The following is a 17107-nucleotide window of genomic DNA, read 5'->3' as shown; positions in this document are numbered from 1 at the left end:
ATTTGAAGATCACAGTTTGCTGCTGAACGAGAAGGTCTGATGGCCGTTCGTGACTCTGAGTTCTCAGTGCTGGATTCACAGACTGTTAGAGCTGGAAGGGTCACAGGGAGGGTAGGGTCTTGTCCTCTTATATATGGGGAAACCGAAGCCGTTGGATGTGACCTGGTGAGCCCAAGATCACAGAGCTGGTTTGTGGCAGTTGCAGGACCGGAACCCAGTTCTTTCCACCCTGTGTTCGGACACGGCACAGTGCTGCCTTTGTTCTGAACTGCTTGTTTAATTTTTCTTTAAATTTAATTTTCCCTACTTCCCATACCCAGCCAGCCGTTTACAAGCAACAGGACAGTAAGGCAACTTGCTACTGAACTTTTTAGCAAATGATTCATTTCCCTAAATCACTTCTTGTGAAGCAGTGTGTCCTCCACGGCTTCAGCAAGAGGAAAATGTGTTCATTCAGAGGCATGTCTGACTTTCCTCCTGCAAGGTAATCGCCTAATGAAAGGTTCTTTCATAATGTCCCTGTGCAAGAGGCAGGGATAGAACCAACTTGGAGGGATGTAAGGTGAGACCAAGGCGGGCAGTACGCACGGCCTTATCTCCCAACTTCCTGGCTGGTGTGTGTCTAGCTTTCAGGCTGCATGTTTTGCTGCAGCAGAGCTTTTCTTCATACATTTTGTTGGTCCTCTTTCCAAGGGATATTGGATACCCAGTGCCTACTGGTTTCTTATAAACTGCTTCTTCTATCTGGAGTATCAATCACATGTTTATGTATTTCCTCTTGTATTCCTTTTTAAAAAATTAAAAAAAAAATTTTTTTTATTTAATATTTTTTATTTATTTTTTGCGAGACAGAGAGACAGCACAAGCAGGGGAGGGTCAGAGAGAGAAGGAGATACAGAAACCGAAGCAGGCTCTGGGCTCTGAGCCAACTGTCAGCACAGAGCCTGACGTGGGGCTCAAACCCACGAACCGTGAGATCATGACCTGAGCCGAAGCCGGACGCTTAACCGACTGAGCCACCCAGGCGCCCCATAATATTCCTTTTTTTAAAAAGTGTTATTTATTTATTTATTTATTTTTGAGAGACAGCATGAGCAGGGGAGGGTCAGAGAGAGAGGGAGACACAGAATCCGAAGCAGGCTCCAGGCTCTGAGCGGTCAGCACAGAGCCTGATGTGGGGCTCAAACCCACAAACCGTGAGATCATGACCTGAGCCCGAAGCAGGCTGCTTAACCGACTGAACCACCCAGCTACCCCTCTAATATTTCTAAAAAGAAGCTTTGGGGTAAATTTTTCCTATCTGTTTGTCCCTTCGTAGTAATTGTTGCCCTAGAAATCACATGACTAAAAACCACTGCCAACGATTAGAAATTAGCTATTTTTTATTTTGTTTATTTATTTATTTTTTAATTTATAGTAGTTTATTGTCAAATTGGTTTCCATATAACACCCAGTGCTTCTCCCCACAAGTGCCCCACTCCATGACCATCACCCTCTTCCCCCCTCTCCCTCCCCCTTCAGCCCTCAGTTCGTTTTCAGTATTCAATAGCCTCTCATGATTTGTGTCCCTCTCTGTCCCCAACTCTCTTTCCCCCTTCCCCTCCCTATGGTCCTCTGTTAGGTTTCTCCTGTTAGACCTATGAGTGAAAACATATGGTATCTGTCCTTCTCTGCCTGACTTATTTCGTTTAGCATGACACCCTCGAGGTCCATCCACTTTGCTACAAATGGCCGTATTTAATCTTTCTCTATTTTTTAAAATTCCTACTTTAGATTCTTTTGTAATTTTTTTGATGTATGTGGCTAATTGGGTTTACACATTTTTCTCAGTGTCTTTTGTTACTGTCTTAGGTTTTCTGTAATAGTCTACAACAGGGGGTGTATGTTTATTGGCATCCCTGAGTCGTAAAGAAATTGCCTTTTGTATTTTGCCGAAGTTTATTTTTTAGAAATTATGAATAAGTATGCATTGAACTGCACTGAATTCAGGTTACCATTTTTAAGCTGTGAAATGGAATTAAACACATCTTTTTAGTCATCTATTTATCTACTGCCATGTGACAAGGGTGTTGTGGGAACATAAAGAAATGTAATACATGGTTCTCTGACCTCGAAGGGCTGAGAAATGTCACAGGGGATACAAGATGCACATTCGTAGAAAGTTAGACTAAAGGACACCAGCTAAAATGGCACGTGGTTAAGAATTTGCTAGAAAGCTAAGCATAAACTGCTGCTAAGAAGATGTCTAAATACCAGAAAAATATGATCTTTGTTGTTATTGTGTAGGAGAGCAACATTTGGGCTCTGAAGAATTCCTAGTATTAGTAAGAAATCCCTATAGTAGAGAATGTAGAGTTTAAAACATTAATTATCCTACTGTGGTATAAACTTTTACAAACTTTTCTATTTAACCAAAGAGGAATTAGTGACATTCCTAAGGTTATAAGAAGTGGTTGTGTCCTAAAGTCACAATTTAAAGTAAGGGATCAAGTCTCACTACTTGATGATACAAAAGAAAAACAAAAACAGATACTCGGTGTTTGCTACTCTGCTGGGTCCTCTGCAGATGCTTATGTGTAATCTTACTTATTTCTCAGCACAATCCTATGAAGTAGGCTCTAGTTTTATCTCCATTTCAGAGATAAGTAATATAATGTAATAAAATAATACAAGCTTCATTAGCTTATGTTATTAAGGAGGCTGAGCAGGGTTCCTGAACTCAGACCTCCCAGCTCCATAGTATCAGAGCTTAACCACCACATACGTTTTCTGTAGAAATGTTCCACCAACACTTACATTGCCTTGGGTTTATCTACTTTATAATGAGTGGAATTAGCCTTAATTTTTCAGCTGTATTTCTCTCTGTAGATAAAAGACAGCTATTTAAAAATGTATTTAAATTTGTCCTGTGTGGGTTTTAGACTCTAGATGCACATTTGGCTTCCCTAATTAGCCTACTGGTAAATTATAGATGTCTAGAGACATGGCATATAGCTGTTTTCCCCTGTGGAAATTTACACCCTGTAAATCCAGAAAGCATGTTAATTGGCCTATCGAAATACGTTTTGTGAAAATTTAGAACCAGGATCTACTAAACTTAAAAGGATAGTGATTCAAATTTAAGAATAGATAGCAGTGCCTTTTTTTTTTTTTTTGCATTTTTACCTAATTCCTTTTCAAAAATCTTGAGATGTATGTTATTCATTAAGAAATAATTTGTGAAAAAATCATGTGTTTTGGTCAACTTTAGATAGGACCTTAGTGACATCCGATAAAATGGCAATTGGGTTGAAGTTTTCAGAGGACTTTTTCATTTTTAAAATAAATTTAAAAGTTCTCTTTCTGATTCTGACTATTGCCATTCATTTTCTAAGCTGTTTGGGTCAAATCCATGCTTCTCATGTGCTGATCCAGTGGGAGATGTGAGCACGGCCCTTTTCCCTGTCCAGCCGCTCAGAGACCACACTGCCTGCTGCCTCCTCCCACGCTTGTTAATGGGGTCCATCCCTGACTTGCACTTATCTTTCACTGTTTCCTAGAATGAAACCTAAGGTCATTCAGCCAAGTCTCCTAACCTTCTCTTATATGATCTGTGTTCATTCATATAGGAAGTCCAGTAAAGTGTCTGGTGGGTACCAACCAAGTACTTAATAAATGTTTGTTCATTCCTTCTAGCCCCAGCCTCTTCTCATGTTAGTACTCTCTTCCATTTTGATTCACCCAAGTATATGTGGTTCAAGGTCTGAACACAAAGCTTGTAATAATTTATTCCAGTGCAGAAGGATCTTCCATTTCTTGGAGCTGTTAGGCATCTAATGGGTACCACTCAGCATATTGGTTTTCTCTGAACTTAAAGCCTCTTGAGGACAGAAGTCTTGTTTTGTTCTTCCCTTTCTATTGTAGCACTTAGCTACTAAGCGTTTGGCTCGGTGCTTTAGAAGTATTTACTGTCTGATTAACAGACATTGTATATTTTCTTCAAAGTTGCAAATTCTCAGTATCACATAGGTGGTTTTGCTTGGAGATTATGTTCAATATAAAACGAGGAAAAACTGTCTACTTCGCAGTTGTGTCCTGAGAACCTCATTCTGTTTCCTGAGGCCAGGATTACCTAAAACCAAGGTCCACCCTCGAGAACATCTACTAGTCATGCTTCTGAGGTCTTTGGTTTCATTATATGCTTTTTGGTTTAGGCCCCTTTCAACAGAGTTAGGAAAAAGGAAGCAATGAAAATAAAATCTTTGCTTAAAGAACTAGATAGTGAACCATTGTAAGTTCACAGAATAGCACTTTAATACTTAACATTTTTCTTTTCCTGAAGTATGTTTTACTGTCTGTAACATTTTAGAAAAAAAAGTAAGGAGCTTAGACCCCATCTTTATGACGTCCTGATTTATTTTCTGTGGCTTAAAACACCTTCTTAGAAATCTTCTTTTATTTCTCTAATAATAGGAATGATAGCCATAACAACTTAGCTAACTGGAATTTCTTCTGGTCCCCATTTTGAAGGATTATTGAGCTTTAGATCTTTCTTGGGGGTTAAATTCAGATTTAAGGCTTGAGAATTCTGGTGAGAATATGTTCTGAAATTTCTGTATTCAAGAGAAAATGATAAAGCTTACCTTGACTGTGGCTTTTGATAGCTAGTAGTCTGTGGGTCTTAAAACATATTAGAAATTAGGAGTATCATCAGATCTTTACCTGAAAACTTGAGCTGAAGAACATGACCTGTCATTCTTTGGGATATTAAAGTGTTAGACTTATTAAAATACTGTTATTAACTGCTTTCCTGGTTCTTTGTTGTTTTATATCTGATTCTTACTTCTCTAAATTGTATCGCTTGTTGTCTCTCTATAATCAGACGTATTTTGAGTATGGCATAATGTCTTTTTACTTTTCCTCTATTAGGAAACCCAGATCTGAATTGAATTATAGGTTATGGTCCTGTTCTGAACTTTTAAGTTTATTAACTCATTTTAATAAACAGCTTTGATTCAAGTGCTATTGCTGACCCCAGTTTATAGGTGAGGCACCTGAGACGCGTGTCCATGGCCACATGTTTAACTGCACCTTGCACTGTTTATTATCCCCGATGTGCGCAGAGCACTGACCTAGCCATCGTGCAGAGGTAGACGGTGTTTCTGGGGGGAAGTATATCTGAGCTATCTTGGGACACCTCGCCTTTTTACCACACTGTGATCTGCTGGGGAGACTGGGTCAAGAGAGCCCATTATAGGCGCTCCGGAGGGGCTCAGTCAGTCGTGCATCCGACTCCTGATTTAGGCTCAGCTCATGATCTCACAGTTTTGTGGGTTTGAGCCCCAAGTCAGACTCTGCACATTGGCTGTGTGGAGCCTGCTTGGGATTCTCTTTCTCCCTCTCTTTCCCCATCTTCCCCCCAAAATAAACTGAAAAAAGAAAAAAAAGAGAGAGGTGATTACAGTTTTGGTCCTGAGCTTTATACAAAATTTGGATTTTTCTAAAGTCTATAGCCGCCAAATCTTATTGGTATAAAAGTACAATGAGCCCATTTAATTGTTAATTCTGTACAAAACCTCATTAACAACTGTTAGTCATGTCTTCTTTAAAATAAATTGTCATATTTGTTATTTGTCTAAAATTTGTAACATGTAGGAAAGTGATAAGGTAGCATTCTGGAAAATTCCAGGCTTGTGACTCCAGCCTCTCAGTTTTCAGTTTTCAGGAGTCTCTTTGCACAAATCTTGCATTGCCATTAACAAGTATGTAACTCTAAAGGTAATTTTTGGAAGTTATTGTTGAATGGATTGGATTGGAGTTGCAGCTGGGGAAGATGAAAAAGTTCTGTAGATGGATGGTGCTGATGGCTGCACGACTGTGAATGTGCTGAGTGCCACAGAACTGCCCCCTTAAAAATGGTTAAAATGGGAGCACCTGGGTGGCTCAGTCGGTTAGGCATCCAACTTTGACTCAGGTCATGATCTCGCAGTTCGTGGATTCGAGCCCCGCATTGGGCTCTGTGCTGACAGCTCAGAGCCTGGAGCCTGCTTCGGATTCTTTGTCTCCTCTCTCTCTGCCCTCCCCTGCTCATGCTCTGTCTCTCTCTTTTTCAAAAATAAACATTAAAACATTTAAAAAAAATGTTTAAAGTGATAGATTTTATGTATATTTTAACCACACCTAGGCTTATGTGTGTGAGGGTTGTTGCCTTGTGTGGTTTGCTGTTGGTGTTGGGTGACAGGAGCCAGCAGAGGAAATGGTGAGGTCTGTGCCACTGGCACACGGAGGCAGTTCTCGTGTGGCCATTAGAGACGGCCAGCTGGAGCCAGACGGCCTGGCTTTATGTACTGGCTTTACTGACTTGCTGTGTGACCTTGGATAAGTTACTTGGTCTTTCTGGGTCTCCTCCCCAATGAAAAGTGGAGATAATAATAGTACTTATTCTATGAAATTACTGTAAGATTAAATGTTATATTATAAAAACATTTAAAATACTACTTGTCACAGAATAAGTGCTAAATGGATAGAGAACTAGTCTTACGTTCCAAATGATATTACTGGCATAAATATATCTGTACATATCAGTATAAATCAGACTTTGTTTTTTCATTGTGTTTTAAAGGTAAAAGAAATAGGAGATTACTTCAAACAACACCTCTTACAGTCCAGGCACAGAGGAGCATTTGAACTGGCTTACACTGGCTTTGTGAAACTCACCGAAATACTAAACAGGTAAACAAAACAAATATCCTTTTGTGTACATTTTTAAAAGACTAAATGAACAAACCATGTGCTCAAAGTAAAAATACTCATGTCTTTTGATGTTTAAGAGAGTAAGACTTAGTTGGCTTCAGACTCTTGGAAGAAATCGTTTTCTTAGGTTTCATTGTATGATTTCTGCAGATGATTGAAATGTCCAAACCAAGTTCCTCTCCCACTGAAAGGTGATTTGAAGCAAACTCTGAGATTTTGCTAAAAATAGCTTTGAAGTTACTATTTCTTTTCATTGAATGCAAGGACTGTTTTGTCTGTTTGAAAAGTACCTGGCGTTTGGAATAAAATAAGCTTCTAGGTTTTTGGATTTGTGTATATTCCAGACAGAGAAACACATATACAGATTTTGTGTTTTTCTTTATAATTTTATCTTACAGAAAAATTTTAAAGAACAGTAAGTAGACAAAAAGAATAAAATATTATTCCCCATTTACCTGGAAAAATACTTAGGTAGATTTCATGTATTTAGCCAAATGTGTTTTTTTGACATTAAAGGTGCTGATAATTTCATTCATTCATATAATAGATTTCCTCTAAAGAACTTGTGAGGAAACCTTAAATTACTTAATGACTAAGTGTTCATGGCAAGTGTCCTCTCAATAAAAGGTAGTATTTTCCAGGAAAACATTTCTAGTGCCTGGAAACTTTTTGAAATGAAGCGGAGTTCTGCCTGTCTTGTGGCCTCAGCAAACATTTTATTTTGGGCTAGTAAGACATCTCCTTGAATATTTTTGCAACATTTTTTTTCAGACTCCTGCTAAAAAACATTTATAGAACATTTTGCAGTTATGGACAGCACAGAATATCTTTAAATGATACATTATAGGATGTCCCTGACATTAAAATGCTGATCTTGAAAATATTTTATTCTCTTCTCAACTCTTTCTTTCCAGTGTAGACATGACTTTAGGGATTTTTTTTCTCATAACACACTTCACTCCCTTCAAATCATTATCAAATATATATCGAACACTAGTTGTGTGCTTAGTAGTGTGTTTGGTTTGGAGTATATAATACTTCTTTATAAAACAAGAGTCCTCTTCTTAAAGAGCTTATTGTTTATGAAATAAGCAGGGATGAAATGTAAAATATTTAACCGATGGTATTTCATGGGTACTGATTGGTCAGAACAGACATGGACTGGATGCACCCAACATCGCTTTCTGTGTCGACGCGCGTTAGCTGAGTACCTGCCTGGAAAGTGAGACCAACACACTTGAACAAGATAAATGAGCCTGTGTAGTCGTCAAAATAGGGGTGAAATTTACAAGTGATGTAGGACTAGCGGAGAGAAGGTAACAGCAATAGGCTGGGAAGACTTAATGGAGGAGGTAGATTTCTGCTAACGCGGTAGGAAATTTAAGTAAACAGCAGGACGAAGGGGGAAACTTGATGTTCAGAGGCTGGACTCAGCAGGTCATCTTGTTGGGTGAATAAGTCATTCTTATTGTGGTGGTGGTGGTGGCGGTGTTAGTAGGCAATACCATACACCTGGATAGATTGAGATCCTATTACGGATATTTAGAAAGTAGGTTTACTGTAATAGGGATAGAGAGAGGCACTGAATATTTTTTTGATCTGAAATAGAGTACACGAGGTATCTCAGAACAGAGAAATAGCACTTAACTTTGACAGGCTCTTAGTTCTGTTTGTATCCACTTCATTTATTGGCAGTGAGACTATACCAATGTTAATCTCCTTAGCTCTGATCTCTTCATCTCTAAAGTAGGAAAAAGAATATTCACCCTATTGACGTATCTCTGGCTGTTGTTATAGGGATTAAGTTTGCGTTATAAAACTTTCTACAAATGGAGAACATCAGTGAGATTGATGTTGATGGTGGTGTTGGTATGTAAAAGTAGTTTTCCGGTTGGAACTGCTGGTTCGATAGATCTGTAATGACAGATTCCAGTGAGGAGGGCCCGGAACCAGTTATAATGATCTAGATCTAAGGTGATGAGAGCCTGCTCAGTGTGATGGCCCTGGGGATGGAGGGAAAGAATTGGCATGTCTGTTAGCATTCAGCCCCACTGTGTAACAACTCAACACGTGATGTATTTGATGCTTAGAAGGAAGCTGTGGATTCTATTATATTTACGTAATATATTTATATATTTCATGATTCTGTGGGTCAAGGATTAGGGCAAGGCTCAGCTGGGTGATTCTTCTCAGCGAATTACTGAGTTCAGTTGGTGGCATTGAACTGTCAGATGAACTGATCAGGAGGATCTGGGACAGCTGTATTCATATTTATGTCACCTCGGTGGGAGAGCTGGAAGATTGGGCCGGGTTGGAACTACATATGGTCTCCCAGCATGGCATTCTTAAGGTAGTTGAGTTTCATAGATGGCAACTGGCTTCCCCCAGAAAGAGTTCCAAGAGAACCATGCAAGGGCTGCATGGTCCTTTCTGACCTAGCTTCAGAAGTCTCATAGCTCTGCTGCAGTCACATTCTGTTGGTTGTAAGGGAGTCTTAAGGCTAGTTCAGATTCAAGAAGAGAGGAATTAGACTCTACTATTTGTTTAATGGTGAAGTGGCAAGATCATATTCTAGAAATACATATGGGATATTGCAGTGGCCATCTTTGGAAAATGCGATCTGAACCACATGAACCAAGTGAACGTGGCTAAGAGTGCACCAGGAGTCCATGATTGTTCCTGTGGTTTAATTCTCAGTGAACAATGGGAGTGATGTTAACAGAGGCAGAGAAACTAAAAGAGGGAATTAGTTTGATAAAGATGAACCGGGGCGCCTGGGTGGCTCAGTCAGTTAGGTGTCCGACTCTTGATTTTGGCTCAGGTCATGATCTCACAGTTTGTGAGATCAAGCCCTACATTGGGCTCTGTGCTGACAGCACAAAGCTTGCTTGGGATTCTCCTTCTCTCTCTCTTCTTCTCTCTCTCCCTCTCTCCCTCTCCCCTCCTCTCCCACTCTCCCTGTCCCTCCCTTGTTCTGTACTCTCTCCTTCTCTCTCTTAAATAAACATTTTTAAAAAGATGAATAAATTTGTTTTTATGTATTCTATGTGAGATGATGATGGCATATGCTGTGGAAATATTTAAGTCAGAACTGGGAGTTAGGGGATTGATTTTGGGAGATATAACAAACAGATGTGGGTTTAGGAGTTGTCATCATAGACGTTACAGTTAGGAGGACTGCAGTCTTCAGAGGAGAGCATAACAGGAGAACAGAACAGAGGACCAAGGACAGAGGCCTTCGAACACCTGTGCTGTGCTGGGTGCTTGAATGGTACATTTGAAGGCCTTTGAAGTAATGGAACAGGGAGACTAGGCAAGGCCCAGTGCCTGGTATCACAGCCACCCCTAATCCGCTCTAAAGATCTCCTCATGGCTGTCACTACTGGCCTTGAACCAGCCTCTTCTGAGTTCTCAGCTGTTGATTCCAGACCAAGTGGCTGTTGGTCCCTTTAGAGACATTTCAGATCTGCTGAACAGAATGTTTTGCAGAGAACAACTACAATGTGTGTGGCTTCGTTTTGTTTGGTTTTTATTTTTAAGAGAAAATGTGTTTCTTTTGGATCCTTTTAAAAGCTTTTTATAAGCTCTTAAGTTACGAAAACGTTATTTTTCATACAACCTTTAAAAAGTTTGCAAAAAGAAATCTGGGCTTTCATGAAAATCCGCTGGCATGGAGGCCAACTGCTGGCCACCTCTTGAACTACAGCTGTGTTAGGGAAAGAGACACTTAAAGAGATTGATGGATAAATAACTGAAGAGGTAAACATGGGCCATATTGTTTGAATTGGTTTTTAATGGGATTATTCAAAATGCCTTCAAATGTAAACTGACTTCACTATAAAACAGTCATCTAAGAATACATAGGAATAAAAGATGCAATTTTTTTTTCCTGCAAATTTTTGGAAAGCAACATTTGCGTGGGCGCGTGTGCACGCACACACATACATAAACAATATGTTGAGTTAATTTTCTAGACTCTTTGTTTTCTTATATGGTGCTTTCTAGTTAGAATGTGATGAAATATGCATACTCTTCTTCAGAACCCATCAAGTACCTGTGTAAGCATTTGATTGAAGTGGTTAAGTGCATTGAAGTCTTAACAATAAACTTAAGTTTCTGATGAAATTTATGTTTTCTTGTTTACCCACTATGCCTTAGTATTTAAAGTTGTTGTTTCCGTGAAAATGAGCAGAATCTTAAACTAGGGTGTGAGGCCAGGGACCCTAGCTTTCACTTGTACAATCATGAATTGATCCTAACTGTAAGGGGACTAAACTGTTGACCACAATTCTAAATGGAGAAGAATGGCTCGTGAATACTTGATACTGTCTTATTCTGCATGTATTTGAATTGCTCTGCTTGTCAAAATATAGCTTAGCCGACAATTATTTATTGCAGTTATTGCAATCATTTTCAGTTATTGGCCTGAAAAAATACACTGCTGACATTTAGCAGTATTTGTCATTAAGTGCTAGTTCTAACTCATGGCCATCAACAATGATGGTAGACAGGAGAAATTTAAATATGTACTTAAACTTTCATCAGTTAAGTATAGCTACTACAATTAAAAAAATTTTTTTAATCTTTATTTATTTTTGAGAGAGAGAGAGAGACAGAGTGTGAGTGGAGGAGGAACAGAGAGAGGGAGACACAGAAGCCAAAGCAGACTGCAGGCTCTGAGCTGTCAGCACAGAACTCGACACAACTCACGAACTGTGAGACCATGACCTGAACTGAAGTCAGACGCTTAATCAGTGAGCCACCCAGGCACCCCTATAGCTATTACAATTCAAATTCAGCAGAAAGCTTCTTATGAACAATTGAATTATAGTAATGAAAAAATAATTTCAAGTCATTCAACTGTTAATGAAATAATATACAACCACATCTCAACCTTTATTCACATCTACTTTGGCAAATGTGGCTAAATAAGACACTTTTTAAAAAGTTTATTTAGTTTAAGGTAGAGCAGGAGAGTGTGAGTGGGGGAGGAAGCAGAGAGAGAGAATCCCAAGCAGGCTTCGCGCTCAGCACAGAGACTAACATGGTGCTCAGTCTCATGAACCATGAGATCATGACCTGAGCAGAAATCAGGAGCTGGATGCTTAACCGACTAAGCCACTCAGACATCTCTAAATAAGACACTTCTTTTTTTAAATTTCTGAGTGTCCTATGAATTTTATTTAAAACATTAATAATTATTTAAAGAATAATCACTTGTAGAAGCCATATTTATTCTTTATTTATAGAGAAAATCCTTTAAATTTCCTGCTCCTGTAGTGAATTGAAAGGACTTGTTGAAAACTAAGATGTTTTAATATTTAAATTCTAAACCTTAGTGTCTTTGGTTTTTGTCCCCTGAATTTTTATTTTTAAGCCCACTCCATAGTTGAGTCACATATTATCTTCTTTCTAGAACTTTGATACTTGTTTTTAAAGTTCTCATAATGATATTGAGTCATTTAGACATAATAATAAAGGATTCTTGTTTTCATGAGTAACCTCCATCTCAGCTCTGTTAGTGAAGTCCCAAGGTTTTTATTATTTATTTTTTCTCTTTGATCTTAGGGAATGGTTATATTAAATATTAAGAGAACTGACAATCTAATCTGTACTTCTAAGCACTTTTTTTAATCCATTGTATCTTGCTCTTTCCCTATGGCTTTCTTATCGATAATTCAATTTAGATTTGGTCATTGTCATTATTGCCTGTGCCTGCAGCTCAGGCTTCAGCCCTCCCCTCCCTTGCTTCCAGTGTTTTAGCTTGCACTGAACTTCAGCTATATTTGATGGTGGTGAGGGAGGTTAGGATGACTTTTGTTGATATGTAGCTTTATCACTAGATCTCATTTGGACAAATCATTTTTCAGGCTTAAAATTTCTCCACGCTTCAGGGTTATATTACCTTTTTAAAATGTGCGTGCACATATGCAGCCTTCCTGCACATCTGTCCCTGTTTAGTTTAATGGAAATAATAAATGTGAACCTTCAGATAATAAACATAATATTTGACCGAAGAATGAATGGAGTGGAGAATTTAGCTTATGAGATAATTGGAGATTGAGAAAATCTCTAAGTTAGGAGAAATGGCCATACTGAAAGAGCTTGAGGAAATGAAGGTAACATTTCTCAGTTAACAATAGTAATAAAACTAATCAGAATGCAACAAAAAATAGCTCTGTGTTACCATATTAGGTGGATGGATTAAGGCATTGGGAAGCCATTTTGTAGTCAGGGAACCTGATTTACTGGCACAAAATAGTCTAATGACCAATTAGTTGAGTATACAGCATATGTAATTTGATTTCAGACTGCGGGTTTTATGCTTATCTTAGAATACTTATCCACTAAGAGTGAGGTAGCTTTGTGGGTAGAAATTGGACTAATCTGCTTATGGAGCAATAATTTGCTCCAGTGATTTGCTCAAGACAACACAAAGGCCTAGACACCAGCTATGGCCTGCCCTGTTTATTTCTGTAGTAGAGATTGAGGCCATAGCACTTAGCATGGGAAAAACAAAAAACAACCCCCCCACCCCCGTCCCCACTGTCCCCAACTGTCCGTCTTTTTCTTCTTTCTTTCTTTCCCTTTCCCTTTCTTCCTTCCTTTCCCTTTCCCTTTCCCTTTCCCTTTCCGTCTTACTGTGTGGAACAGGAGAATCAGAATGGTCTGATTCCTCCCACCCCACACCCTCCACCACCATCTCCCTCAGTGTTTATTTATTAAAAAAATTTTTTTTTAATGTTTATTTTTGAGAGAGAGCCATCGTGAGCAGGGGAGGGGCAGAGAGAGAGGGAGACACAGAATCCGAAGCAGGCTCCAGGCTCCCAGCTGTCAGCACACATCCTGACGCGGGCCCTGAACCCACGAACCGCAAGATCATGACCTGAACCAAAGTCAGACGCTCAACCGAATGAGCCACCCAGGTACCCCTCCCTTAATGTTTAGAAGAACGAATCCTGAGGTATGAATTAGAGCTCTCTGGGTGCTGTGTCCTCTCTGATAAAGTGAGAGGGTACTGCTTTCTGAGGCCTCTTTCCAGCCCTGAATGTCCTACTCATTGTCCAGGGCTGCTTTCTAGTTCCTGGTTGGGAAAGTCTAGGGATTTGGTGCATGAAAGATTGAGGGAAGTTGGATCATTTTTAGTAAACTCCCTTTAGAACTGGTAAACTGATCTCTTAGGAGTATTTTGTGAACTAATAACAGTGAGAGTTTCTTATGAGGAACCTTGAATCCCTTATAAGAGAGTTACAATTTGTATGATATACTCAAGACGAAAGACACTGTGTGTTTTGCATTAAGCTGACATGGGAGTGAAATAAAACAAATGATCCTTCAGGCGAAGAGAATGTCTTCTCTTTTTGTGGCAAGGCACTTGCTACCAAAATCAGGCTTGGTGTTCTCCACGGCTGTGGTTGGTGAGGATGTAGAGATGGCACAGAGAACCCAGGACTGCTTCTCTCAGGAACCTTTCCCTTTTCCTTGCTGACCTCTGCATTGTGTGATAAAGAACCAAAACCAGAGTCCTTGCGTTATTCTCGGGAGCCTTGCCTGGTTCCACTTTTACCTTTTAATTCCTTCATTACCATAAGGACCAGCCACTCCGGAGTTTTGAAATCACTTCCTCATAAAGTAATCTTTCCTTGCTGTTGAGTAGACAGAAGGTTCATTGACTAGTCAGAGCTCTAGCTAAGGCTGTTGTGTGTTTGTAGACATCGTGGCTTCATCATGGAGAAACCTTAAAAGATCCAGCTCTCCTTTGCTACACCTGTTTTCTTGTTTTTGTTCCCCTTCCCCCCATGTATTTGCCTAACTGAAGCCATAGCTAACGTGTAGGCCCTGCACCAATCCTAGTTGTCCTTGTTTAATTATTCAATAAAAGTTGTCTTGAACATCTACTGTCTGCCCAGGCTGTTAGAAAACGCTCTGTCTGACCATTGAGAGTATGACACGGTAGGCCACAATTGCTGTGAGCCTGGAGACAATTACTAGGGTCTCGGTTTGAAACATTTACTCCATAGAAGGGACATGTGAGAACCTGAAGAGAGAACTGAGGCCCCGGGGGGCTCAGTGTTTTGGGGGACATTCTCATCAGGAGAATGGGTACTTATATAATTTAGGGTCATTGCTTTCTTTATTTGGAATAGTAACCCTGATAATAATACTTCATTGAATTTCAAAGCAATTTTGTAAATATCTCATTTTCATTCTTATGCACTAAAAATCAAGTGATTTGTTCATAGCCTCACATCTAGTTAGTGACCAAGCTGGCACTAGAATCCAGATATTTTTGGAAATTTGTACTGCTTCGGAGATTACCAGTTTAACAAAAGTTTATTGATCACCTGTTATATATAAGAAATTGTGATAGACATCAGAGGAAAAATATGGAGAAGACATGGTATCTGTTCTTAGAGGAACTTGCAGCCCAGCATTTTAATCTTTGGGATTAGAGATGTAAACTACATAATTTACAGGGCAGAAATGAAAGACCAAGGAAACGTGCCTTTAAGGGCGCCTGAGTGGCTCAGTCAGTTAAGCATGCGACTTCGGCTCAGGTCATGGTCTCATGGTTCATGAGTTCGAGCCTTGAGTCAGGCTCTGGAGCCTGTTTCAGATTCTGTGTCTCCTTCTCTCTCTGCCCTTCCCCTGCTCATACTCTCTCTCTCTCTCTCCTCCTTGTATCAAAAATAAGTAAAAACATTAAAAAAAAGTTCCTTTAATTCAGCTGTCTGTCCCAGGTGACGGAAAGACAGTTAATGCCATCTGCTCATTCTAATGCTGGCACCTCTGGTCCTTGGAAAACACTTCTGTTCATACTTTCCTTTCCAGGTACTGTACCAGTCTTTCTTTGTCAACCTGGGTTTTTAGAATGGCGCTCTTTTTTTTTTTTTTTTAGGTTTATTAAGGCTTTATTTACAATAGCCAAATTATGGAAGCAGCCCAGGCATCTATCGATAGATGAATGGATAAATAAGTGGTATATATACACACAGTGGAGAATTACTCATAAAAAAAGAGTGAAAGCTTGCCATTTGCAACAACATGGATGGATCTAGAGAGTATAATTCTAAGTGAAATTAGTCAGAGAAAGACATATACCATATGATTTCAGGTGTAGAATTTAAGAAACTACACAAACAGAAAAAAGAGACAAACCAAAAAATAGACTCTTAACTACAGAGAACAAACTGACAAGGGCAAATTGGGGTTAGGAGATGGGGGAAACAGGTGAACGGGATTAAGAGTTCACGTATCTTGATGAGCACTAAGTACTGTATAAAATTGCTGAATCACTATACTGTACACCTGAAACAACTATAACACTGTATGTTAACGATTCTGGAATTTTTACAAAATTTTCATTGGGATGTAGGTAAATATTAAGAAATCTAATAAAGAGAGGTGGTCTAATACCCATCATGCAACTTGCTCTCTTGAAAAAATTAAATATTCTTTTTCCCCTCCCCAGAAAATGTCCAAACCAAAGGGCTTAAAGAAATCCAGTACATTTTAAACTTCAAGAAAGAGATGATGATGGCTAAAGAGTAGGGGAGATAGTAAAGAGTGGTCTGAATTTGGATGTAATTTGAAGGAAGCACAGACAAGAGATACTGACCAATTGGATTTAATATTTAAGAGAAAGGATGATTCCAAAATATTTGGCCTAAGATGTATCATTCATTTGCTACATCATATGTTACATCATCAAGAATTTTAGAGAGCAATCAGCAGTTTATTTGGCGTATATTAAGTTTGAGATGTCTAGCAGATACCACATTGAAACTGCTCTGAGTTTACTTAACTTTGCAGAGGCATGTTCTTGAAAATTTCTTTTCATGAGGGTTTCTGGGAGGCCGGCTTACTGTTTGTCTCAAATTGTCTTTATCTTACTAACACTTAAAAAAATTTTTTTAATGTTTATTTTTGAGAGAGAGAAAGACAGAGGGACAGAGCACAAGAGAGGGAGGGGCAGAGAGAGAAAGAAGGAGACACAGAACCGGAAGCAGGCTCCAGGCTCTGAGCTGTCAGCACAGAGCCCGATGCGGGGCTCAGACCCATGAACCATGAGATCATGACCTAGCCGAAGCTGGATGCTTAACCGACTGAGCCACCAACACGCCCCATCTCCACTTTTGAATGTAGTTTAACTGCGTATGGAATTCTGGTTAACAATTATTTTCTGGGAATGTAAACTGGTGCAGCCGCTCTGGAAAACAGTGTGGAGGTTCCTCAAAAAACTATCAGTAGAACTCCCCTATGACCCAGCAATAGCACTGCTAGGGATTTACCCAAGGGATACAGGAGTGCTGATGCATAGGAGCACATGCACCCCAATGTTCATAGCAGCATTCTCAACAATAGCCAAATCATG

General features: G+C 39.4%; 1 protein-coding gene across 5 annotated transcripts in view; it reads left to right on the top strand.

The window, feature by feature from the left end:
* Nucleotides 1-17107, top strand: part of THADA (THADA armadillo repeat containing) — a 316857-nt gene that overhangs the window by 51558 nt on the left and 248192 nt on the right. For all 5 annotated transcript variants that reach the window (XM_029937259.1, XM_029937256.1, XM_029937258.1 and 2 more), the window contains exon 22: nt 6602-6711. In XM_029937259.1, coding sequence (XP_029793119.1) covers nt 6602-6711 — 110 coding nt within the window. The remainder of the gene's footprint in view (nt 1-6601; nt 6712-17107) is intronic.

This window comes from Suricata suricatta, chromosome 4 (assembly GCF_006229205.1).
Source record: "Suricata suricatta isolate VVHF042 chromosome 4, meerkat_22Aug2017_6uvM2_HiC, whole genome shotgun sequence".
NCBI lineage: Eukaryota > Metazoa > Chordata > Mammalia > Carnivora > Herpestidae > Suricata > Suricata suricatta.
Note: the sequence above shows the minus strand (reverse complement) of the source record. Positions and strands in the feature narration are given on the sequence as shown.